Here is a 26161-nt window from a genome sequence, read left to right as displayed (position 1 = left end):
TTCCAAACATAAACTTCCTAGGCATCCACAAGAGTCCTTTTATAGAAAAATGATATAGTATGATATATAATTTTCAAGGCAGTATATAATTTCAAAGACAGATTTGGACTTTATATGAGTGCTTTTATGAGTGCTTTAACATAGACCACTGACAGGAAAATCTGTTTAAATTAGAATAAGAGTATTGATAATGATGAAAAATGTTCTCCACCTCCTCAACAGAGGGCAAAAAATGAGACATGTATTTTAGACATGGATAATGTGGGGATTTGTTTTGCTTGACTGTATTTATTATGAGGGTTTTGTTCTCTCTTGCCTTTCCTCCTGTCTCCCATGGGATGGAATTAGGAAGGAAAGTAAATAAATGCTTGTCAATTGAAAAAATTTGGATCAAAAAAATTAGGGTAAAGCTAACATTTCAAACCATTGAAACTTGTAATTAATGACAGAATTACATATATTAAAGTGCCTCTCATTTATTGAAAGAATTATAAAGAAGAATAAAACTTCTGATTTTATGTATATTAGAACAAGAATTCCAGAAGTGAGGAAGTTAAGCTTCCGGAATGGTTGAGGAGACTGATTCTTTTACCCATAGAAAGGCACAGGGGACAAGAGATGGGGGAAAGATCACACTGCCCTTGTCATCACATTGTTCTTGTCATAAGTGAAATTGAATGAGTAGCAAATAATGCATCAGCAAGGAAGCTGAGAGAGTATAAATTAGACACAGTGAAGCGAAGCATCCTCCGGATTCTACAAGAGTACCAGTCCAAGTCAACAGCTAGACAGACCTAAGAAGGACCATGATGATGCTTTTATGAAGAGGAAAAAGGACTTCCATTAATTAAGAACTGTGAGTTTACCCTTTGTACACAGAAGGTGATTTTGTTCATTTTTCATCACCACCATCCCTACTCCCCCAGCACTGGGACCTTTTGTGTAAAAAAGGGAGAATGTGCTATTTCTTTGGAGGGGATGTTTCTGTGACAACTTTATTTACTGTCCCTATTTAGTGAATTCCTTTTTCTAAAGACTAATTCTTGTTAGCTAATTATCAGTGAGTTAGAAGCATATAAGATAGAGGGTCATGAGCACTAATTCTTTTTTATTTTTATTTTTTTCAAAGATTTTTTTTTTATTTTGAGTTTTACAATTTTCCCCCTAATCTTATTTCCCTCCCCCCGCCCCAAGAAGACAATTTGTCAGTCTTTGCATTGTTTCTATGGTATGCATCGATCCAAATTCAATGTGATGAGAGAGAAATCATCCTTAAGGAAGAAACATAAAGTATAAGAGATAGCAAGATTAGACAATAAGATAGCAGTTTTTTCCCCCTAAATTAAAAGTAATAGTCCTTGGTCTTTATTCAAACTCCACAATTCTTTCTCTGGATACAGATGGTATTCTCCATTGCATACAGCCCCAAATGGTCCCTGATGGTTGCACTGAAGGAATGAGCCAGTCCATCAAGGTTGATCATTACCCCATGTTGCTGTTAGGGTATATGCAGTGTTTTTCTGGTTCTGCTCATCTCACTCAGCATCAGTTCATGCAAATCCCTCCAGGCTTCCCTGAATTCCCATCCCTCCTGGTTTCTAATAGAACAATAGTGTTCCATGACATACATATACCAGTTTGCTAAACTATTCCCCAGTTGAAGGAGATTTACTTGATTTCCAATTCTTTGCCACCACAAACAGGGCTGCTATGAATATTTTTTTACAAGTGATGTTTTTCCTTTTTCATCACCCATGAGCACTAATTCTAGAGCAATTTTCTAATCCCTCAGGGTTTAACTGTAAAATCTTGAGGAGAATTAGTTATTGTGCTATATGTGAAATCACATCTCTGTCCTCTACTTAGATTCTGATGCTCTTCCTTGTCATTCCTTTACTTTATATTTTAGGTGATTCCTTTTCACATTTATTGTGCTGTTGTGTGGTTCCCCTTGTAACTTCTTTGTGACTGTCTTGTGATACATGGATCTGAGACAGATTGTCCCCCAGAGCAAAAGAATATATGAGGAGAATGAGAGAAATGAAGATTATTATCATTTGAAAAAATGATCTAAACTAGATCTAAGCATGCAGAATCATGTTTTATTTTTCACTTGGTTCAGTCATGTCTGTCACTTTGTGATAACATGGGTGGTTTTCTTGGCAAAGATACTGGAGTAGTTTGCCATTGTCTTTCCAGCTCATTTTATGGATGAGGAAACTGAGGTAAATAGCATTAAATGACTTGTTCAGGATCAGACAACTATTAAGTATCTGAAACCGAATTTGAATTTAGGAAGATGAATCTTCCTGATTCTATGCCCAGCTCACTATCCATGAGACACCCAACTGCATTGTACAATCACAGGACCATAGATTTAGATCTCAAAGAGACCCAAGAGCCCACTTAGAGGCTTAGCATAAGTAACTTGCCTAAAGACTCCCAGGTAAGCATCTTGGTGAACCCAAATTTAAATTCCATTAATGGGACTCTATTCACTGGTTGTTATTAGGCTTGTTTGAAAAAACCTGAAACATGAATTTAATTGGTAGCTCTTTGAAACATATTTTTACTATGTATATTTTTAACCTATTTGGATATGGACACACTTGGACATATGTTCTTCATCCTTCCTTTTTTACTAACTGTATGCATATGATTTAACTGGTTTTGTTTTTCATTACCTTTCCATGTTATTTGAGAATGAAAATCTGTTTAGTTCAGATGCTCTTCCTTGTCAATCCCTTACTTTTTTTTTAGCACTCCTTTACTTTTTATTGTAGGTGAGTGACTCCTTTTCATGTTTACTGCCATGTTGTGTGGTTCATATGAGAGTGGAGGTATCAAAAGACAAATGTGCTTGGTATTGCTTTTGCACAGTATGACAGCTTAGGAAGTCATTTATTTTTCAAGCCCAAAAGTGAAATTCACAATTCATTTTGGTTCCTGTGCCTGTTTGGTGATACTTTACTTCTGTGCTCTAGGTAAAAATTTGAAAGTTGTATTTTTTTTTTTTTTACCCTTTAAGATGCCACCAGAAAGTTTGGATTCCTCACTCACAATTCATTGTAAGCTAAGGGAGAAAATTAAGGGAAAATGATTGATTAAAAACAGAAGAATAGTTATATTCTTCTTGTAACTTTTACTCCTGGAAGAACCACTGGGATGTCTTGGTCTTATTTAAATAATTTCCCTTTAACTTTTAAGTGCTCTCATTGTACCTTGATGATTTGACCATTTTTTTTTTCTGTTAAACTTGAGGGTCAAGCCTTAGGAACTTTTTGGTTTTAATATTATTTGGGTTCACTAAACATAATTCTACAGAAATATTCATAGTTGAAAGCTTTTTTAGAAAAAGAATCATAGTTCTTTCTTATTCTTTTATTTTATTATATCTCAGTGAGGTGCTTGATTTTCTTGCATCCATTCTTAAAAACTATTAGCTTTTTCCAAGGAATCTTTTTTTCCCCCTGTTTCACCTGTCTCCTCCTTTATTTCAGTTCTAGTGTTGAAGGGATGTTTTTTGCAACACTTTCTGGATTTTCATAGAAAGTAATCAAACTGTGTCTTAATAAAAGAAAGAATAACACATTTTATGGTATTTTTAATATTTACAAAGTTAAATTTGATTCTCATAACAATCCCAAAAATAGTGTAAATGTTATCTTCATCTTATGGGGAAGTTGAAACTTCCCCATAGCTTGAGAGGTTGAGACTTCCCCATATTTTTGAGAGGTTGAGACTTGCTGAAGGTCAGATGAAGCTAAGTGACTTAGCTTAGTTTCAAACTTTGTCTTCTGATCCAAAATCCACTATTTCATCCACCATATCATGAACTTTGACCTGTTCTGTAGAAATTTGCCAAGCCAGCAGCTGAAAATAGCAAAAGTTATTAAAGTTTAGGTTTTCTCAATTTTTATTTCATTCAGTTTAATAATAATGTTGATATTTTATAATTGTAGCATATCTTTGACTTTCTCAAAAATGTTTGAAAGAATTGAATAACAAGAAAGGTCTGCATAGATTTAATGGATCTTTGTTTCAGTGAGCTTTTTAGATAATAGCTCACTTTAAAAAATTAATATAATTTGTTTTAAAATCACTTACATTTCTCAATATATATCACTCTTGCCCCTCTATTTTTTCGCCCATAACAAAGAATAGAAAACAGGAAAAAGTTCAGAAAAACTAACTATTGCATAGAAAAAGCCTGAAATCATGGACTGTATGCCATACTCATTGCCCCCTAATTATTCAGAGTTGGGGGTGGGGGGGAAGGGAATAAGAAACTTTGTCTTCTCAGTTTCAGCTGTTAAAAATGATCCAGTAAAATTTATTTTAATTGTCAGTTCTCTAACCAATATCCTGAATTTCTGGGTTTTTTTTCTGCCAAAATAAATTTACCAAATAAATTTCAAATAGATTTTTAAAAATCCTCCCCCCCCATCATCAAATAGTAAATACATAAGCATTTATTTAGTACTTTATTCTGTTTCTGGTACTCTGTACTGGGGATACGAAGAAAGATGAACTCAACCTTTACGCCCCCCCCCCTTAAAATGAACCCCTTCCTTCAAGGCACCTCCATTCGAATGGAGCAAGTATTATGTATATTATTGGATGATACAAAATATATACTGAGAAAGGTATCTGAAAGAGGAAACATTAGCAGTTCAGGGATAGCAGGAAAGGATTGCTGCTGAGTCTTGAAGGAAGGATTCTGGGGAAAACATGACTAGGGTGGGAGGGTAGAGAATTCCAGAGCTGATGGAAGACAGAAAGAGTGGAATCCGGAAAGTGGAGCATTTTGTTTGAGGAATTTCAAGTAAGTCGATATAATTGGAGGTTTGTAGTTCTTGGACGGAGTAAGGAAGTCTTTTCTTTTGGTCTGACATGTGATTTCACTGGTACTGGAAACTCTTAGCCACTCCTCTACAATTTGTTCTCATCGGGACTTGCCTGGGCACTGGGAGGTTGACTTTTCCTGGCTATGGGTTGACCAATCTGTGCCAACTAGCCACAGGACTCAACCATTACTCAGACACCAGCTCTCTGTCCCAATAGGATAACTATAAACAATTTGAGGAAAGAGTAGGTTGGCATACTGTAATTCACTGACAAAATATTGACAGCTTAACTGTAGATTAGTGACTAACACTTTCTCATCTCTGATGAAAGGTGTGTTAGACCTGCAGGAAGCTGATTAACTAGATAACTTTTCTGTTGGATGCTGTTCTATAATGAGGTATCTGTATCATACAACGAATAGGTCAAGAGAACTATTGCTACATAAGGTAGTTTTTTTCCTTAACTGGCTTTGACCTCAAATGTCCTTTTCCTTTAGGGAGAAAATATGCAAAAGAATAAGCATGCTAAAATTTAGTATATTTGGAAAATACTTTTACCATATACTCTTCCTCTTTTGTGAATCTTTTTTCACTTCTTTATAATCTGCAGGAGATCTGCCCAGTGAATATCTTTATCTATTAATATATATATATGTACATATATATATATACATGTATACACATTCATGCAACTCTAATGTTCCTCAACTTCACAAAAGTACTATGTGTACAAATAAAAGCAAAAAAAAAAAATGATTAACCGGGATTCTACTAAATAGCAGGTTCTAATTCATTTAAAAATATAAAGTAAGCTAAACCTTTCAGAAATACCATGAATATGCAAAGGAAATTACCTGTACATTATATTGTCTTCAGCAACGTGCCTTATTAAGACTTTCTGTATAGAATGGAGGTTTCAGACACCATACGCAATACTGTGAAACTAGATTAAAATATAATTGGGAAATGTTTAACAAAATATATAAAAGCACAATAGAATGTAGATTATGTTAATAGGTGGTTTTTTATTAGTCAATATAAGACCAAGCCTTAGCTAAAGTTTTGTGACCCCTTTATCTGGGTGAATTTGCCATCACTGGTTGAGAATACTCTTTTTGGACCATTTTATCCAGGTACCAAATGTTAAAATAACTTATCTGTTCCAAAGACTTCATCAATCACATTTGCCTTTACAACTTCCCTGCCAAATAAGTGAAGCTAGATTAATAGAAGAAGTTGTAGCATGCAAAGGTTATGTGATTTACATGGGATTGTAAGGAATAACTCCTCGAGACTGTCTTTGGGTCTTTTTTTTTTAATCTTCAGACTTTAGCATGGTGACTGTCACATAGAAGGGGCTTAAGAAAAATGGAATGACTGGCTTGAAAAGATTCTTCCTGCTGTAGAATTTATAATCCAATGGGAGAGATAGTATATAAATGACTGTGTACAAACAAATGTTATATGGGATAAATGAAAATTTTGTATATGTGTATGGGTATTTTTATGGTCAATCTGTCCATTTGATGGCCAGTGACTGATCTATAATGAAAATAAGTTATCTCCCTCCTATTCTATTATAATCTTCCTTTTAAATCTTCACTGTCCTAGATCAAGGGAAAAGAGTTTTGAGAGGCAGAGAGCAAAGAAACAAAGATAGTAGTCATAAAGTTTGTTCTGTTTCCTCTTGTTGATCTCCTGACTGTTGATTGGTGATCTTATTTTGGGGAAACTCTTTTGAAATTCCATTATTTAAGAGTTGGGGAGATCTTAGTGTAAGCCCAGGATACATGCAGGTGATCTAATTATTTAATCTCTCTCTCTCTCTCTCTCTCTCTCTCTCTCTCAATGTGTGTATGTGAGAATATATACATACACACACACGTGTGTGTGTGTGTGTGTGTGTATACACAGGCACACACACAAGATATTTTGTGAGGAACTAACAAGCAACAAAGCTTCACGTTATAGTTAAAGGCTAAAACCTAAATCACTTAATCTTCTTAAGAATATAAGATAACTATTTTTATTTTCTTCCTTTGTGATGGTCATCTAAGTGATGTCTTTGAATAATTTAGTTTTAGACTGCAATTGAGACATTCCATTTCTGCCTTAGGATATGCAGTGAAATTACCAAGTTTTGCTAGAGATTTTATTATATAGTAACTTTCCCAGAAAAAAAAACAAGCAGTAGATTCAGATTAATAAGCAATAATAGTGTTAAAAGATGTATTGTAAAATGCAGTTTCTTCCTCCCTTTCCTGTTAACGAACTTAAGCTTTTTGTTCTGATTCTTGGGAATGAGGAACTTTATTAAAATTTTGGCTTGCTTATAAAATACAAAGTAAACAATGCTGCTCCTTATTATCTGATGTGAAAATATTACAAGCACAGGAAGTTTGGAGTGTTATATAGTAAATTAAACTTTTGAACAACTAGATCTATTCAGTACCTCAGTCTGTATCACATTGACTATAAGTCTGCTGTCTCACTCTTGGCATTTGATTACTATTTAACTCAATGATTACTTTTAAAAAAGCAAAAATAAGACCTTAAAATAAATTTTGGGGGAAAAGACATAGCACCATTAACTTCCCTCTAATGACTTGAAAAATGCATTCTTCAGCAGAGACAGATTATTATAGTTTACCACTACAGAAACAGCTTTGTTTCTAGAAGGAATGGGAAAAAAAAGTCACATTTAACTCTTTCATTTGTTTGCCATATTGCATTTTGTTTCTTGTAAGAAGAAATTAAAATTAAGAGACAAATGGGAATTCAGGAACCATCTAGTTCATTCTCCCTTGTTTTTGAAATAAAGAGACTCTCAGAGAATGAATGACTTATCTAAAGTCACACTGCCAGTAAGTGAGATGGAAATCCATCAAAAATTAAGTGGTTTTTTTTTTTCTAATATACCTTTCTCCTCTTTGAAATATAAATTTAAATAGGATGAAAATCCTTATGTAGATTTTTACTGATTTGTCTCATATTTCTAATAAAAGCCAAATATTTAAGATATATAGAGAGTAATAACTAATGTGACTAGGAAATATTACTAGATAAGAAAAATTTGTAAAAGACAAATTTTCAACCTTCAGCAACAAGGGGCAAGCCTTATACACCAAAATAATCTTACCACCAGCTTTTATCATAGCAAAAAGAAAAAAAATTTTAAAAAATCCTGAAAATAAAATGAGTGACTATCATTTAGGAAATAACTAAAGCAAACAGATAAATATATCAACAGATGAAATGTAGTTTTGTTTCATCATTAAAAAATGACAAGTGTAAGAAGCACAGAAAACTTGGTAACACAGATGAAACAAAATTAGGAGAACAATATATGTAAATGACTAAAAAAATGTAAATCCAAAGAGTGTTAAAATGTATTTGAGCAGTGAATAATTGTAGTGACTAATAGGAACCTCAAAGAAAGTGAGGAAGCATCTTCCTTTTTTTTTGGCAGAGTAATAGGGACTACAGAGATGGAATGCTTCATATCCTTCCAGAATGATCCCTACACTTGTTGACTTTGTTTAACTGTTAGAAGAGAGGGCTCACTGGAAGGGATAATAGGGAAATTAGAAACAAAAAATTATTACAGATCAAAAGATATTTCTAATATATATATATATATATATATATATATATATATATACACACACACACACACACACTAAAAAGTAAATGTAGAGAGAGCCTAGTTTTAGTCTTTTGTAATTATTTCTGGAAGAAAACTCTAAATCTTATACTAGTTTCTAACATTTCCTTTAATGATTACACTTCCTAGTTCTTCTAATTCTGCATCCATTAATTATTGTTGAAAGACTTGGGAATATGTTGTAAGCAAGAGTGGCATGGTTGAAAATCTTGAGAAAATTGAAGGTATTTTGTCAGCAAATGTATGAGGAATCAGTCCAAGTCTAAGCCAGGCAGTTCACAGCAAAAGGGAATACTTAGATAAAGGAGAAAAAAACCTACTAATGAGTTTTCCAAAAATGCAGTGGATTCCTTTATGATATAGTGGATTCTTTCTTAGCAGAGAGCTGGTGTGTTATAGAAGAGATTTTTTTGATCAAGTACATATTATTTTCATTGGCTTATGACCTGTAATTCTATCAGATTGTCCTATTTGTCCACCTTGTTAACCATGGAACTGCCAGGTCTCCCTCCTCTTTCCCTCAGGCTCACTCTCATTATTTCTCAGATAGCCTTATTTGCCCCAAATTATTCATCAGATAGTTTCCAGTACAAGATTATTGAGGAAAATAGAGAAATAAGAATTTTACTCCTCAAATTATTCATAAGACAGTATGACAAATGACTTTATAGTAAAGTACAGTACAGCTTGTTTAGGGAGTATGGCTTTAGCCTATGGACTTTACTGCCCTTTGGTAGAACAAATAGATAAGAATGAATGGATGTCAGAGATCAAGTTTAATTTTCTGTGGGGTAGTGGTTAGAATGAAGATCAAGATAAGACAAACGGGGATGCTAGGAAAAGATACAACTTGGTGGTCTGGTTTTAGAGAAGACTAACAGCATTTCTAGTTTCATGATTTTTTTTCATCCTACATACTAAATATTTACATTTCATGGTATACAGATCCATCAAATGTTTTCCCCTAGATCCTTGGGGATATTTGGAATTTTAAATATATTAAGTGTACATTAGGGTGCCAGGCACCATTCTAAGCAGTGAGAAAGCAAAAAGAGGCAAAAGCTCCCTCAAGAAGATCCCAGTCTAAGTGGGAAAACAACAGCAAATACATGTATACAAGATAAGTAGGAAATCATTAACAGAGAGAACTATACCTGCAATGATCTTTATTTCATTGTCTCTGCTTTTTGGAATCCCTTGTCCCCTTAAAAATTAAGCTGAGCTAGAGATAAGTGGACATGAGTTCAAATATGTTCTCAGATACTTTGACAATTTACTGGCTGGGTGAGAAATCACTCAACTCCTTGTCAAAAAAAAAAAGACTGAGCTGAGAAACCACATTCAGACTTCCAGTTCCTTGTACCCCCGCCCATCTCAAAGTTGCCTTATTTGTATGTATTTGTACATGAATGTGAATATATCTGTATTATGATACATGTATATTCCCCCCCCTTAAGAAAATTTTAAGTTTTTGGAAAGCAGAGATTTCATTTTTGTCTTTCTATTCTGAGGGTCTGGAAAAGTGCCAGACATATAGTAGATATTTACTTAATTGATTGGGAAACTTAAAAGTGCCTATGCCTGTGTTGTTATTGTTATTTTTATTACTTATAATAATTAAGTAAAATCACAAAAAAACACTAGAATTTAGAGGGATTGGGAAAGGCTTCCCATAGATTTTAATATACCTATTTAACTAGTCTATGAGTTAAAACCTTTGAGTTACAGTCATGTCACTCTCCTTAATAATTCAGTTGAGTTTAAATAAGAGAGTAATATTTACTTGCACTTTAGGAGAGTTACTCTGGCAGTTGTATGGAGAATGGGTTGGAAAAGGGAGAGCATTTGAGGATGAGGATTGTGTACTTGGGAGGCTGGAAAGGATGGTTTTGGTTTTTAACAAAAATAGAGACCTTTGAAAATAAAATATTCTCTCTTGTTTTTATGGAAAAAGAAACTAAAGTCCAGAAAGCCAATGACTTGTCCAAGATCATATAGTGGCAGAGTGCAAGAGGGAAGATTTGAACTTGGGTCTCATCATAGATAGCAGTGAAAGTAATATTTATCTTCATTTGGTCAATCACTGTTTATTAAAGTGCCTTTTATGTACTAGGCTCTATATGGAGTTGTTGTGGGGAGGATACAAAGATGAAGATACTTTTTCTTTTCAGAGGCAGTTAGGTGGGATAGTGGATAGAGCACTAAGTCTGAGTGAACAAGACTTAAGTTCAAATTTGCATGTATGTGTGGATGAATGTATATTACTATGGAATATGCATATGGTGCTGTATGCTGATAGATTTGATCTTTTGGGCAAAATAATGAGTCTTTAAAAATTAGGAAATTCATTTTAATGGTATTTATTTCCCCTAAATTTTAGGGAAATTTATTATTAGGGAAAATTATTTCCCTAAAGCAATATTTCAGAACATTGTGTAGACATGTGGTGGTATTAGCATAGAGAATTTCTAATATGGAATTTTCCTCCAGCAATGTAGAACCACTTAAATTTATTGAGTTTATTGAGTTCTGTAATTTGTAGACAATTTTAACTACTGAGAAGTTGAGTTTCTTGCCTAGGATCAAACAGCCACTATATATCTGAGATAGGACTTAAACCTAAGACCAAAACTGACTCCACATCCACTAAACCCAGGCCATCTTGACTTCAACATTGATTACTCTTCTATCTTATACTGCCTCTAATTTTAGAAAATTTTTATTTGTAATAAAGTAGTTGACATCTTGGCAGCTATTGGAGTCATAGTGGATAGAAGGCAGGGCCTGGAGTTAGAAAAACTCCTTTTTTTTTTTTTTTTTTGAGATCCAATCTGACCTCAGAAACTTGATAAGTATGTGACCCTGGGCAAGTCACTTTACCTGCTGGCCTCAGTTTCCTCATGTGCAAAGTGAGCTGGAGCAGGAAATGACAAACCACTCCGGCATCTTTGCCAAGAAAACCCCACATGGGGTCCTGAAGAGTTGGACACAACTGAAAACTGACTAAACAACACGAGTTTTCATCTTTAATAGGATTTATAGGATATGTAAATATTTTGATCACAGCCACCTTTTAAGGTAGGAAGTCTGAGTTCTTTCTTATCTCTATTTTTCAAAACTATCTTCAGGTCAGAAAGCTTAGTAAGTTTCCTGGATAACTCCCAAGTCAGGACTTCTCTGGACTCTCAGTCTTCTATGCTATAGACTCTCTGGAAATGAAGTCAAAGATGAACTCTGGTGGAAAGTGCTATATGTGAGCATTCATTTGTGGAAGTGCTTATGTTATGGTTTTGAATTTCAGGAAGTCTCTTAGAGGATGCAATATTTAGCTATATAATTCAGGGCATTAGATTACATATCTTCCTCAAGTATTATGATGCTAGGCTAACTTTATTTCCTCTTTTGACAGGACTGCCAAATTCATAAATTGGAGGAATGTGGTAGATAAGAGTTTACTTAAGATTTGAGCAAAGCTTTTGATAAAGTGTCTTTGTTGTTCATATAGACAGGTTGGAGAGAGGTAGACCGGGCAATTGGAGAGGGGCAGACTGTATGATAGTATAGTTAGATGAATTCAGAACTGGTTGACTGACTTGATTCAGAGTAATCTTAAATGATTCCACAACTCAAGACCTCTAGTGTAGTGTCCCACACTTCTGTGACAGTTTCTGCTATTTAAGATTTTTGGTTGTATTATACTGTCTATGTATGTATATTTTCAAATAAGAGCTATATTATAGCTGCAGATGACACAATGAATGACAGTCCGGATCCAGAATGATTTCTGTAGGCTAGAAAATTATGATGAATCTACTAATTGTATTTAATAGAGATAAATATGAAATCTTAAACATATTCTGGAAAATCATCTTAAGTACTAGATAGATAAAGTTAGTTTTTCTGAAAAAGATCTGGAATTTTAAAAGAGCTGACTTGGAAATATAAGCCAAACAGTGTGAATTGACTCTTAGTCAAAGTGTCAATAAACATTTATGAGCACCTATTGCTTCAGGTATTATGCTAAAATACTGAGGATCCAAAGAAAAGTTAAAAGTTTTATCCTTGCCCTGAAAGAACCCACAGTTCAATAAGGGGAGACAGTGTGTAAAGAGAAACTGCATGATGAAGTCATTCAGCAGGTTTCAAAATGGCCCTAGGAGGTGTCCATTTCTAAATTGATTTCACCTAGCAGATGGATGAAAAGTAGCTGGGTGGGAAATAATCCAGCATCACAGAAAACACATGGACTTTGTTAGGAGAATAAGAAACTGATGATCTCATTGCATTGTACCCTGTTCAGACCAAATTTGGAGTATTTTGTTCAACTCCAGGAATCACATTTTAGGAAAAATACTGATAACACTAGGATTTCAGGAATGAGTTTGACTACATGGCTTCTGAGAAAGAATTACAATAGTGTTGGAATTTTAGATATTTTACCCTTAAACACTCATTTCCATCAATATTATTTAGATAAATGAGTATGTTAAAATCATATATATGTCAAATATTTCTTATTTGGATTGAGGAGTTTTCTCATTCATAGTTTATTTCCATAATTAAACCTATATCTTAGGAAATGCAATTACCTTTTAAATTATTTTGTGTCGTAGGTCATAGGTTTTCCAGTTCATTTTTTTACCTAGCTATACATATAATTTTTGTTGATTTTAGAATCTTTATTTTTCCAACTACATGTAGCTGTAATTTTTCAAGTCATTTTTTTTACATTTTTCTCCTTCCTTCTCTCCCCTGTTAAAAGGCAATGTAATATTGGTTCTATATCTATAGCCATGCTAAATATAGATATATATTAATCATACTGTGAAAGAAGAATCCTCCAAAAAGAAGAAAAAAATTAGAGAAAAACATGAAATAATTCATAAGGAATTTTTTTTTAAAAATTCAAGATGGTAAACTTTGGTCTGCATTTAAACTCCACAGTTCCTTCTCTGGATATGGATGTATTCTTCATCATATCTTTCAATATTGTCTTTGATTATTGTACTGCAGAAATGATCAAGTCCTGCTTATTACACCAATGCAACAATCAGGGACAATTTTGGGCTATGTGCAATGGAGAATACAATCTGTATCTGGAGAAATAATTGTGGAGTTTAAACAAAGGCCAAAGACTATTACCTTTAACTTAGGGAGAAAAAAAAACCCCGTTATCTTATTATATAATTTTGCTGTCTCTTGTACTTTATTTTTCTTCTTCTTAAGGATATGATTTCTCTCTCACATTCAACTTAGATCAATGTATATCATGGAAACAATGTAAACTAACAGGCTGCCTTCTGTGGGGGTGGGGGGAAGGGAATCAAAATTAGGGGGAAAATTGTAAAACTCAAAATAAATAAAATCTTTCTAAAAAAAAAAAAGAAACAATCAAGTCCATCGTACTTGATTATCACTCCATGTTGCTGTTAGTGTGTATAATGTTCTTCAGCATCAGTTCATGGAAGTCTTTTTTTTTTTAGGTTTTTGCAAGGCAAATGGGGTTAAGTGGCTTGCCCAAGGCCACACAGCTAGGTAATTATTAAGTGTCTGAGGTTGGATTTGAACTCAGGTACTACTGACTCCAAGGCTAGTGCTCTATCCATTGCGCCACCTAACTGCCCCCATGCAAGTCTTTCCAGTCTATTTTTGAAATCCTGTCCCTCCTGGTTTCTTAGAGAACAATAGTGTTCCATCACATTCATATATTAGTTTTGTTCAGCCATTCCTCAATTGATGCACATCCCCTCAATTTTTGATTCTTTGCCTCCACAAAAAAGAAGTGCTATAAATATTTTTATACATATGGGTTTTTAACTCTTTTATGTAATCTTTTGGGGTTTTAAGACCTGGTAGTATTATACCATATAGGTATAAAGGATTTCTTTTCCTTAAGTAAATGAGAAAACAAGCACAGAATAGAGAAGACATATCTAGTATGCATTTGTGAATAGAAGAACATATACACACATACACACACACACATATAGTATATTCTTTCCTCTTAAGGCAGTTGAATGAGGATTTTAAGTTCGTATATTCTTTTAGAAATCTAAATGATTTTAAGAAGACTTAAAAATAATAACACAAAGTAAGATATTTCATCAGCTTCATAATGTAGGATGTGTATTAACTGTCCCATTTTTGGCTCTGTCAATTTAAATAATTTGCTAACCTATGACTAGAAAATAGAGTAATGATTAGTAAGTACGGGACCTAGGCTGGAATGCAGGGCTCTTGACTACAAACTAATGCCCTTTCCCCTACATCATACTTCTTGATTCATGTTACTTTGTAACTGAGAGCCTATTGGATTTTATATTCTATGAAAATGCCAATATGTGACAGTTTTTTTTAAAAAGATATAATTTCTTGAAAAAGATCTTGTTCTTTTATGTAAAATTGAATAGCAAGCAAATGGAAAAGATAAGTGAAAACATATGATGGTTAAAAGCAAAATTTCTTGGATTATGATACCATTTTGACAGCTTACATGATTAATAGGGCTTATACATCGGTAATAATGTGTTAACCTTTCTACCAGTTCATGGTCAGTCTTTGGTTTTCCGTGGGCAGGTTTAGAGCAAACCCTAGTCATTTGTAGCCTTCCTGAGTGCCTTAACCTAGACGATTGCTGTTGTTGTTGTTTGTTCTTCATTCTTAAAGAATATCAGGACACCAGGGAAGTGATGCTGTGACAATCAAGTAACTTATATTTGAGTGGGGGTGCTGTGCAAAATCATCAGCTTTACTTTCTCCTCCAGAGCCATGTGGGTCCAGTGGCCAGGTATGGATCAGAATGACTGGAGATGGCCCAGAATTGGGGACAGTAACAGTTAAGGGATTTGCCCAGGATCACACAGCTAGTAAGAATCAGGTATATGAGGCTAGATTTGAACTTGAGTCCTTCTGACTTCAGTTCTTGCTCTTTCCACCATGTCACTTAGATGGTAACTGGTACTAGTAAATGTCTTCCTTTTGTACCAGAGAATTCTGAATTTTTTCTTTTCTTTTATGGAATATTTTCTGTAGCTTATTGTAAAATTTGGGTTAAATATTTGGTCATAGACCACGTCAGCTTCTGGTCTTTACATGTCATCTTCCACTTCCACAAAACTCCCCCCAAATTTTCCATTTAATTTTTACTCTGATCCTGCACTGTATTGAGACTGCAATGGAGAAAGTTGTGATGTGGAAAGGATAACTATACTCTGTATTCAAACTGAACTAATGTTCTTTCCCTGAAGACTCTACCCCTTCCTAACTTTCCTAGTTGGGAACATCACTGTCCTAGACAGCCAGACTCAAAACTTAGCTGTCATTCTCAACTTCTCACTCTCATTAATAATATTCCATATGCAATCAGTTTTCCAAACCTATAGATTCTCCTTTTTGAATATCTCTGGGAGAGCTAGTTGGTACAGTAGATAAGAGTATTTGGCCTAGAGACAGGAAAACCTCAGTTCCAGTCTGATCTCAGATAGTAGCAGAGCAACCTTGGGCAAGTCAATTAACCTGTATTTGCCTCCATTTCCTCATGTGCAAAATGAGGATTAATAATATCATCTACCTTCCAAGATTGTTGTGGAAGTTAAATGAGATGGGCACAGTGCCTGATAATGTAGTAGGTGCTATAGAAATGCTAGCTATTATTTCTCTTATGCCTCCTTCTGTCCTCTAACATTGCCATCACCCTGGTACAGTGGACCCTTATCATTTCACTCTAGGACTAATAAAATAGCCTTCTGGTTGGTGTCTCCCTGCCTCCAGGGAGTCTTCCCCACTCCAGTCATACACATTTTCCATATTCCTAGAGCATAAAACATTTGAACACATTCTTTATGATTTATTTTTGAGGATATCATTCTTTATTATCTCTTCCATATATACTTACCACGAAAAGCAACCAGAGGACAGATATTGCTTCCAGGAGCGAGAGCTTAGCTGGACACGATGATTACATTGTCTGATACATACACAAGGTTATAGTTTGAGTGTCAGTAAGTATAGGGACTCATGTGTTAAGTTAAACAAGCACAATGTGAGTACAGTCACAATCTCTTAAAAGTGTCCCAGACACCAGTAGGCCCTAAATCAACTTTCTGTTTGTTTACTTCAGTGTGTTCAGTCACTGCCTTCTTTGGAACATCTGATCATCTTTGTTATGTTGAAATGCTTCTGTTCATTGATGTTTGAGTTCAGGATAACACAAAAAAAAATCATTCAAAAATAAAACCACTGATTGGAAAGAAAAAAAAAAAACAGTCAGACCAGCTACGATTTCATTGATGTGGCAATCTCTAAATGCTGATATTTTGTTCATTTTTTTTAAAGAAAAATCATTTTCTAGTGTTGCTTCCTGAAACTTAGATTGGTTAGTCCTGTCTATCACTATGGATATGCACTGTGTTGAAACTTTTCTGTACCTACCAGAACCTGAGTTCCAACATCACCTCTTTATCCTTACTGAGATAACAGAGTAGGGCTTTAGTTAGGGATTTGGGAGTGTAACTTGGAGGCATTTTACAGCAGTCCTTTTTATTTCCTACCGTCATGTTTGTTCCAAATGCCCGAGTCTCTTTGCTTTTTTTTTTCTGCTCTTTCTTTTGTGTTTTCTTTGCTCTTACCATTATCCATGAAACATGCTTCTTGATTCTTTTATTCTTATAAGTGCTAAGTGTTGATATCTTGCTCTTTTCTTCAATAGCTTGTCACTGTGGGCAGTGTTGGCAGTGCCCCATAGCTCTCTTTTCTTGCCCAACAAACTTGGTCTATTGCCTGGATCTTCAATGCACTCCTCTGACATTGGTCACCACAGAGGAGATGGCCAGGCAGAGCACATACGGCTGGTACTTCTGATCCCACCCAACTATACACAAGTATAGAACACAAAAAGGACCTCTTTTCCTTCCTACTTGAAGGCTGCTTCAGGAAAGTAACTCTTCTTCAGAAGGCATCATCATGGGTCAGACTCTGCCCTGGTTTGGGGCAACCCTTTTTAAATAGTTTTGAGCAGTTCTTGGTCTTCGTGTGGTAGAAAACGTTAGTGTTGAAATTTCAAGGATGCTGGCATAGTTCTATGAACTTTTACAAATATTTTGATAACAATTTCAATATTATTGGAATTGGAATAATGGTTTTCTTTGTATTTTATTTTATTAATTTAAAAACCATTAATCTAAGAGGTTCTATAAGCTTGAGCAGACTGCCTAAGGGGGTTCATGATAGGAAGGGAAAAAAGATTAAGAAGAAGCTTGTTCATTTTTAATGTTCTGGAAAAAACTCATTTGATCAGTACTTTGTTTTCTCCTAATAACACTTGGTAACAGAGAGTATGCTAATGTGTCATTCTTTCCTGTAGTAACAAGCAGTTTGTTACTATATAGGGTTCTCAATTTTTAAAAATAATTGCCAATTATTATTATCTCCAGTAAATATTATACTTGTAAAAGTATTATTCTAGCCATTTGGGAAAAAAAAACTTATGTTCCTTGTTAATAATAATCTTTTCTTTTTAAAATTATTTGTGCTGATATTGCTGGTATATAAAATTTGTCAGTAATAATGATACATAAGTTGATGAAGTTTCATTATGAAATATCTTGCCATGCACAGATTTTATGTATTTGTTCACATCACATTCTTTAATATGACCATTGTATGGCTAATCCTGACCATAATCATTTAAAAAGGGAATTTCAAAAAAAGAAATTTTTATCCACTAAACAAATTTCAGTGGAAAAAAATAAACTGTTTAGCTTTTGGAGCAACTGGTTATCAGTGTTGTGAACTTTAAGAAAGAAATGGGGAAACAAAAGTCCACTAAGGAAAACTAAATTCATCATGCCCTAGATCTAAAATTTAGTTTTGTCAAAAGAACACTTCAAAGTTTATAGCCCAGATGCCGAGACCATCTTCCAAGAACATCTTCAAAATATTTCTGTGATGTTTGCATGTCCTGAATTTTACAAGCACATTTATATTTATTATTTTCAATATAACTATTAGAAATATGGCCTGTAGTTCTACATGCACATTGTGTTAGAGATTATAGAACACTTTGAAAAGTCAAAGCACCTGTGTTTTAATCTGATATTATCAAGGGAGTAGATTATAATACCCCCAATTTCTGTAGTTCCCTGAGGATATCAGCATTTAAACCAATATCTGTCAGAAACATCTGATAATAATTGTCAGGAAAGCTTATCTTCCTATCCAAATATCCTAATAGTTTCCATGAATGTGTTGTAGTGGATGGTGCTTCAATACTAAGTCCTGCTGGGTGACCACAGGCAATTTACTTAGCCTCATTTTTCTTATCTAAAATATGGATAGGACTAGCCTTAATTCACAGACCTTAAATGAAATTATGTATATATATAAATAAGAAAGTGCTATGTAAAGTAGTCCAGAATGAGTGTGTGAAATATTTGAATTTTTTTTAAATGATCTAAGTAACAACTGTATTGTTCAGGTGATCTCCAGTTTCCTTTGTAAAGCTAACTTACTGATGGTGATAACTAAAAGATCTAATAAATTTTTTCTCCCCAGGTATTCACCTACAAACAGAATACGATTACACAGCAAAAGGTAACAGCTATGCATCCATCAAATGAAGAAGGTGTGGAAAATATGGCTACATTAATAGACCTCCATGAGGGCTCCATATTGCACAATTTATTCCAGCGGTATCAGAAAACTCAAATATATGTAAGTTATTTTTAAATCTTTAAGAAAAAAAAGTTAGATCTTGGTGGAATGTTGCTTTATTCTTAAAGTATTTCATATTTTTAAATTTTTGAGAAAGACAGGCTGGGTTTCCAAGTGTTTGATCTGTTGAAGTTATATAATACAACTTATTTTTATATAATCTTATTTTTTTAGACTTTAGGGTAAGAATTTCCTTAGATCATGTAGCATTTCTTGGTTTTTAGGAATGATTTATCTCCTTTTAGAAATATATTTTATTTCATTTTCCCCTACTTTTTAAAATTAAATTTTATTTTTTGATTTTATTTTTTCTTCATCTCTTCCATCTTCTCACTGAAAAAAGAAAAAGAAAAGCAAATACCTTGTAACAAATAATCATAGTCAATGCTTATATTTCTAGGAAAGTCATTTGCATTAATTTTCATATTGTGAAATGACAGTATTTTCAGACTCACCTAAATGTTTTCCAAATGTTTTTAAACAATGATGTCTAGAGAATAAACTTTATAATCATGCTATCATATTTGGACTAGTTGAGCTTGGCTTAAGCAAAATTTTGCAAGTGAAAATGTTTTCCATATGTTCTTTTGTAAAGGTGATATTTATTTTTAAAATATGGCAACTATGTACCAGTATCTGTAAACTTGGAAAAAAATGCATTGCAGTGCATATCAGAAGACCTTTCTGTAGATATGTCCTGTAAAATATAAAGGAAAATTTTTGGTTTCCTGTTGGAGAAGCTCTTCATGGAGTAAAATTTCTGCATTTATACTTTTCCTTTTTTTTAAAGAAAAGTACCTGTAAGCTGTCACATATTCATTTTCAAATTTCATTTTTAAATAAAGATTAAAGGAAAAAATACTGCTAAGCAGTTGGAAAAAATATCTTTAGGGAAAAATACTTAGTTTTCTTATCTTACTTTGGGATCACCGATCAGTAAACTTCCTAATAAACTGTATGAATGGTCCTTTTGTTTTTGCTTCTGTAATAAAACACTTCCTCTTTGCCCTTTCAGACTGAGGTAGATGCTCATCTGATGTTTGTGTGAGTTCAATTTGCAGCTCAATTCAGTTAATTATGCCTTTATAGCCTGATTTTAGTCTGGGGTAATTATATTATTATCTGTAAAGTAGCCACTATTATTTCCTCATTAGAGTAAATATATTTATAATGGATGCCAAGGCCTATCAGTCTCTTCACTCATCACAGCTTAAAGTTAGCCAAGAATTCCAGCAGGGAAAGCCAATGTCAAGCACAAGCCTTATTTCTTTCCCTCTTTCATCTGGAAGTTACTAGATTACTGAGCATCCTTTGCCTCCATCATTTAAAAGGGAAAACCCCATCATTACAAATGTAACTGGTTTACTCAAGGTGGTTTAAAGAATGTGATGCTAAAGTATTTTCTTTACTTCGTGGCTATTAACTGTTTAATAAGTTTAGACAGGCCATGTAGTTATTAACTAGATTAAATTTCTATTCCATTCTAAAAGTGGATTCAATTCATTTAACATTTCTTAAGTCGGGTATTGGAGAAAACTAAAGTTTGAAAGGCCATTAAGGGTCTTATAAAATTTAAGTTCACCAATTTATAGGCTATTGACAGTAGGTTCCAACTCAAGGAAAATAATGTTCATGGCACTGTGGCCTAAGGACGAAGATAAAATCAAATATTTGTTATTTTCTAATTTATGCCAGATAGAAGATAAAAAGTTAAAAAAAATGTAACAAGTTCAGTCCTCAAGAAGCTCACATTCTGCTGGTGAACAACTAACATGTACAGCTAAATATGCAAAGTATATGCAAAAGTAATTTTTGATGAGAAATACCTGAAACAACTAGAAAGGCATCACATAGAAAGTGACACTAGGATGAAATCTTAAAGGAAAGCAAGGGACACACCAAGATGCATAGACTGTTGTGAGATAGCATTTTAGGCAGTAGAGACAGAGCTTTTGTAGAAGCAGGGACTGGAGATGGAATCTTATCTGTACTGAGTAGACCAGCTTTGATTATAGAGAGTATATGAGGGGGAACAGCTTGGAGACAGATCATGAGAAAGTTAAATGCCAAAAGGGACATTTGGATGAATTTGTGAAGAAGCATATATATTTAATGTATGTGCCAAACATTAGGGGTATAAATAGAAAAGTGAGGGAGCTCACATTCTACTTGGGGGAGATAACTCAAGGGAATGTTCATCCACAGGATGGGTGGAGAGACCAACAGGACCATTAGATGTCCTGCTCTCAATGTATGTCAGTATAGCCTACTAAAGTCTATGCCAGCTAGAAATACTTAGAGATTTGGTGGACATGGTAACAGAGCATAAGGTAATAATAGACCTGGAGTTTGGAGTTAGACTCATTTTCCAGAATTCAGCTCTAGCTTCAAACAATTACTAGCTGTGTGACCTTGTGCAAGACATTTAACCTTGTTTGCCTCATGTTTCCTCATCCGTAAAAGGATGAAGGAAATAGAAGGAAATAGAAAACCACTCAAATTTCTTTGTCAAGAAAGACCCAAATGAGATCACGACTGAAAAATGACTAAACAGCTGCAGCTAACATTTATATTGTACTTAATAAGAGCCAGGTACTATCATAAGAACTTTACAATTATTATCTCAAATGATCCTCACAGCTATCCTAGGAGGGATAGGTGCTGTTATTTTCCTCATGTTCCAGATGAGGAAACATAGGTGAATGGGTTAAGTAACTTGCCTAGTATCACATAGAAGTCATTGTTTATGGCCATATTTGAACTTAGTTCTTCCTGATTCTACGCCCCTTGCTCTATCCACTGCTCCACCTAGATTCTCATTTCCAACTGGGGAATGCCTAGTTATCCTCCATTTTACCAGAAAGATTGTAGTTAGTAACTCCTTGCTTATCCAAGGACAACAGTCATATCTGCCATCCATGTTGCAGGTGATGGGGTGGGGGGAAGAGGCATTACTGAACGATTCATGGATTGAGAAGGGGAAAAATGAACCCAAGGTTGGAAAAAGAGCAGGGGCTTTGAAAAGGAGAAGAACATAGAGGCTCATTTTATGGTCTAGAGTGTGAAAGAAGAAGAGGACATTGGCAATAGAGTTGGATGCCCATTCAGTGGGATGTGAATGGTGGGTGGGCTAGACCAGGAAAAGGAAATCTTATGGTAAGGCCAATGGCATCTAGTATTGACTTTCTGTATAGGTGGACCAGCCACATTCTCCATGGTTTGTTGTTTCTATTTTGAAACTTCTCTGCTCTCAGAATGGTATACATTACATATCCTTAATATTGTAGGCTTCTTAAAATCTAATCAATGACTGCTAGAGTCTATGGTCTTGTAGAAGAAATACTGGGTTCCAAAAGAGTCTGGTCTCAAAAAAAGCTCATCTTTTATTTATTATTTATCCTGTGCTTTGTCATTATTATTTAACCTGTGCTATATTCAAGAGAAGTCAGCAAATGTGAAATATTTTGTAAATTTTTAGAAATGATGTTCAGAAAGTCCTACAGCATTCCTTTCATTAACCTTCTATCTACTCTTTAACTATTTATTGTACTCATTCTTGTGTATTGTGTTAATATAAAAATAGAATAAGACCTGCACACTGCTCTTATAACACTTATATTCTGGTTGGTGAGATACCAACTCATCTGAAACATAATGGTAATAAAAGATGATGTTAAATTATGCTAAATTATCTAATTTGGACTACATGTATGATAGGATCTCAGCAAAGAGAAAAATCAGCTTAGGCTAGATTAATAAAGAAAAGCTTTGTGGCACAGATGAGGATTGCGATACTCTTGGAATGGGCTTGACTAGGTTGATGGAAGAGAGTGAAGGATATTCTAGAGGAGGAGAATAATATGAGTGAATGTGCAGAAGTAACAATGAGTATAGTTTGGTGATGGGGTATTGAGGAGAGTGACTTTGCTAGAGTACAGACTTACATAATAAAGAAAAATACAGTTGTATTTATAAGTTGGATTTTTTATAAGGATTTTTAAAATTCAGGCCAAGAAGTTTAGACTTAACTAAGAAACGACTTAACTAAGAAACTAGGTGTTTCAAGCAGAGAAATAACATTTAAAAATTGAGCAAGCACCTATTTTATGCAGAGCACTGTTGTTAGGTACTGAGCTTCCATTAGATTAAAAAAGAAACTCTTATTTTTCGGAGTTAAGAGTTTAGTGGGGTAAGGAGGAGGTATAACAGTTGTCACATTCACAAATAATTATGGCATAATTTAACCCATACATCTACTTCAAAAATGTCAATAAAAGTTATTGGTGATCTCTGAGGGTAAAAAGATGTTACTGAAGGGAAATCAGGAAAGGCTAAAAAAGAGAAGATACAGTTTGATTTGACTTGAAAGTATTCAAGTAACAGGAAGAAGACTATTCCAGCTATCATGAAAAATATAAGTAGATTCAGACTTTTCTATTTTGATAATTATTTCTGCCTTGCAGACTGTAAATTCTACCATTTATTCACATCTAAATTATTTCTTTCTTCAACCAATTCTGGAATATTCTGCTGAGATCAGGAATGCTCTCTTGGGAATCCACAGAACTCTGTTGATTCAAGTTTGTCTTGTAATAGTTGTTAAAAAGATTTGTAATCGAAAAGATGGCTTAATATTCATTTAAATTTTATGATCTTCCCTATTGATTGATCTATTTGTGGTCTAGGTTTTTAGCTGAACTTTGTTCCTTCTGAGATTTTTAGTTGTTTTTTTTCTCTTCTGTTCTCCTATTGCTCAGTTTCCAACTCTTTCCCTTTGATGGTGAGTTTACACTCTGTGCCTAGACCTCAGAATTGTCTCAGCTTCATTTCATGTTGATTCCCCAAGTAGCCTCTGGGAGGAGAGTATTGGTCCTAGATTCCATCCTCCTTTCCTTCAGCCCAAGTGCAGCCTGCACACTTGCCCTTAGTCCATGTCATGTCACCCCTTTTCTGTGTATCTACCAGTTTGTGGCAGAGGATGGAGTGGGGACACATAAGCTTCCAATGCTCCACACCTCCAGCAGATAGGAAAGTGCTGGCACCTTATCCTGTAGGAGACTACATGACTGGCTGAGCGGAGGTTTGCCGCTCGCTGCATGTTGCAACACAGAACTAGAAGAAAGGAAGGGATATTTTGAACCAGCAGAGATTATAAAAGAAAGGAAATCCCTGAGTGAGTCCCAGAGCATAAGCCAGGGAGTTGGTTTGTAGACCCTGACAGAGTGTGAGAGGGATGCTGAATACTTTAGGGATTAGTATTTTCCACTGTTAAGTCATAAAACTTTCTTTTCTTGGCTTCTTACTTTCCTCTACTGTGGAAAAAACTGTAGTTGCTCTATCTTTGGTGCATAATTCCTCTCTTGGGATTTGCTTAGCCTGGAGAAAATATTCACTGCAATATCTAACAGTCTTTGAAGAATACTACAATTTTTATATATTTCTTTGAAACAATGTCCATTCATTAAAATAGAATTAAGAATATAGTAATGAAACAAAAGGCGTATATGACATGAATCTGGCATTCAAGTGACAGAACTAACCAAAAGCGGCAGAAAACAGATTCAGGTATGTCTGTGAAGGTGATTGAGTTCTGAGTTCTGGTTCTGAGTCATCCTTATTTTAACAGAAGTGTACATTCATGATCAAAATGAAGCTGTAACAGAATTATTGCTTGTCCCAAGTAATTAGCACAGCACTCAAGCTGAATAGGAGGAGAACCTGGATAATGTACATTGTTTCTGAAACTAAAGGGAAGAAACATCTAGAAGAGTGGATAACCTTCCCTGATGATTCAGAGTAGTTATGGAATTTGAAGATTGAGGAGAAGATTAGATGAGTGATGGTGACCTTTGAGTCAATAAAGTGGCAGAAAGTCAGAAGGATTGACAAGACCCTTATATCAGATTAGATAACTTTTTGAGAAGTTCAACAATGTAAAAGAGAACTAAGTGGAGAAAGATGGAGTCAGAAGAGTGAACAAAACCCCTTTTTAGAATTGGGGGATAATAATTGGAAGATAGTAGACATTTTAGAGTGAGGTAATAAGATCTGGACCAGAGTGGTGGATGTCATTGAAATGAAAAAGAGAGTTTGCAAACTAGATGTTAATTGGTGACTAGAGAGGGATGAGTCATAGATGAATTCTAAGGTTTTGATGCTAAGCAATCTGAAAATGGTAGCACTGGTTACTGCAGTAGTATCGAAAAGAGACTGTATTATGGGCAAGCATTTATTAAATGTAAGGCATAGAGAAGTGAAAAAGTTTCTCCCTTCAAAGATTGTATATTCTCTTTTGGAGCAGGGGAAGCAGACACAACACATATACAAATCAGTATAAGTACTGGTGAGGAGGGAAGAGAGTACTGAGCTTAACTGGTGGGAAAAACAAGAATTAAATTCATAATTGATGAGTCCAACTTTGGGCCAATCTGCCCACTTAGATTCTCAAGCTCCCACTTGCCTAGTTCTATGGAGCTCATGAGAGAGAGATGAGAATTTTGGTTATCAAAAGCTTTTACATGAATGGACAAGAAGGGTCAATAACAGTTTTAAAAAAATTTATCAGAAATAAAATATGTCCTAGTGCAATTTGGAAATATTCCCTCTTGGGAAAATTATAGTTAAACTTAGTACACAATAAAGGAGACTCTCCCAGTCTTTGAGGGCTGACTCTAAACCACATCACTAGGTACACATCTGGGTACAGCACAGTTTACTTGAAATTATGGTGTTGAAGTTGACCCCAAAGGAAATGACTTCTGTTCCACCCTGTCAAATGGTTAACTTGCTCAAAAAACAGAACAAAAAGGAGTTGAGTAAACTGGAATTTAAGAACTGAGCTTGTGTCTAAAAATAAGTGTTGGTCAAGTAGGAATGTATTCGCATCCCCTACATTTTTAGGTGTCAGAAATTTGACTCGGTGGCACTTTAAGCACAGTCT

General features: G+C 34.6%; 1 protein-coding gene across 1 annotated transcript in view; it reads left to right on the top strand.

The window, feature by feature from the left end:
• The window catches only part of MYO10 (myosin X), a 242145-nt gene that overhangs the window by 96972 nt on the left and 119012 nt on the right, over positions 1–26161 (top strand). The window contains exon 3 of the mRNA XM_074200421.1: positions 19063–19221. Coding sequence (XP_074056522.1) covers positions 19063–19221 — 159 coding nt within the window. The remainder of the gene's footprint in view (positions 1–19062; positions 19222–26161) is intronic.

Source organism: Macrotis lagotis, chromosome X (assembly GCF_037893015.1).
Source record: "Macrotis lagotis isolate mMagLag1 chromosome X, bilby.v1.9.chrom.fasta, whole genome shotgun sequence".
NCBI classification, from domain to species: domain Eukaryota; kingdom Metazoa; phylum Chordata; class Mammalia; order Peramelemorphia; family Peramelidae; genus Macrotis; species Macrotis lagotis.
This window is presented reverse-complemented; position numbering and strand designations above follow the sequence as displayed.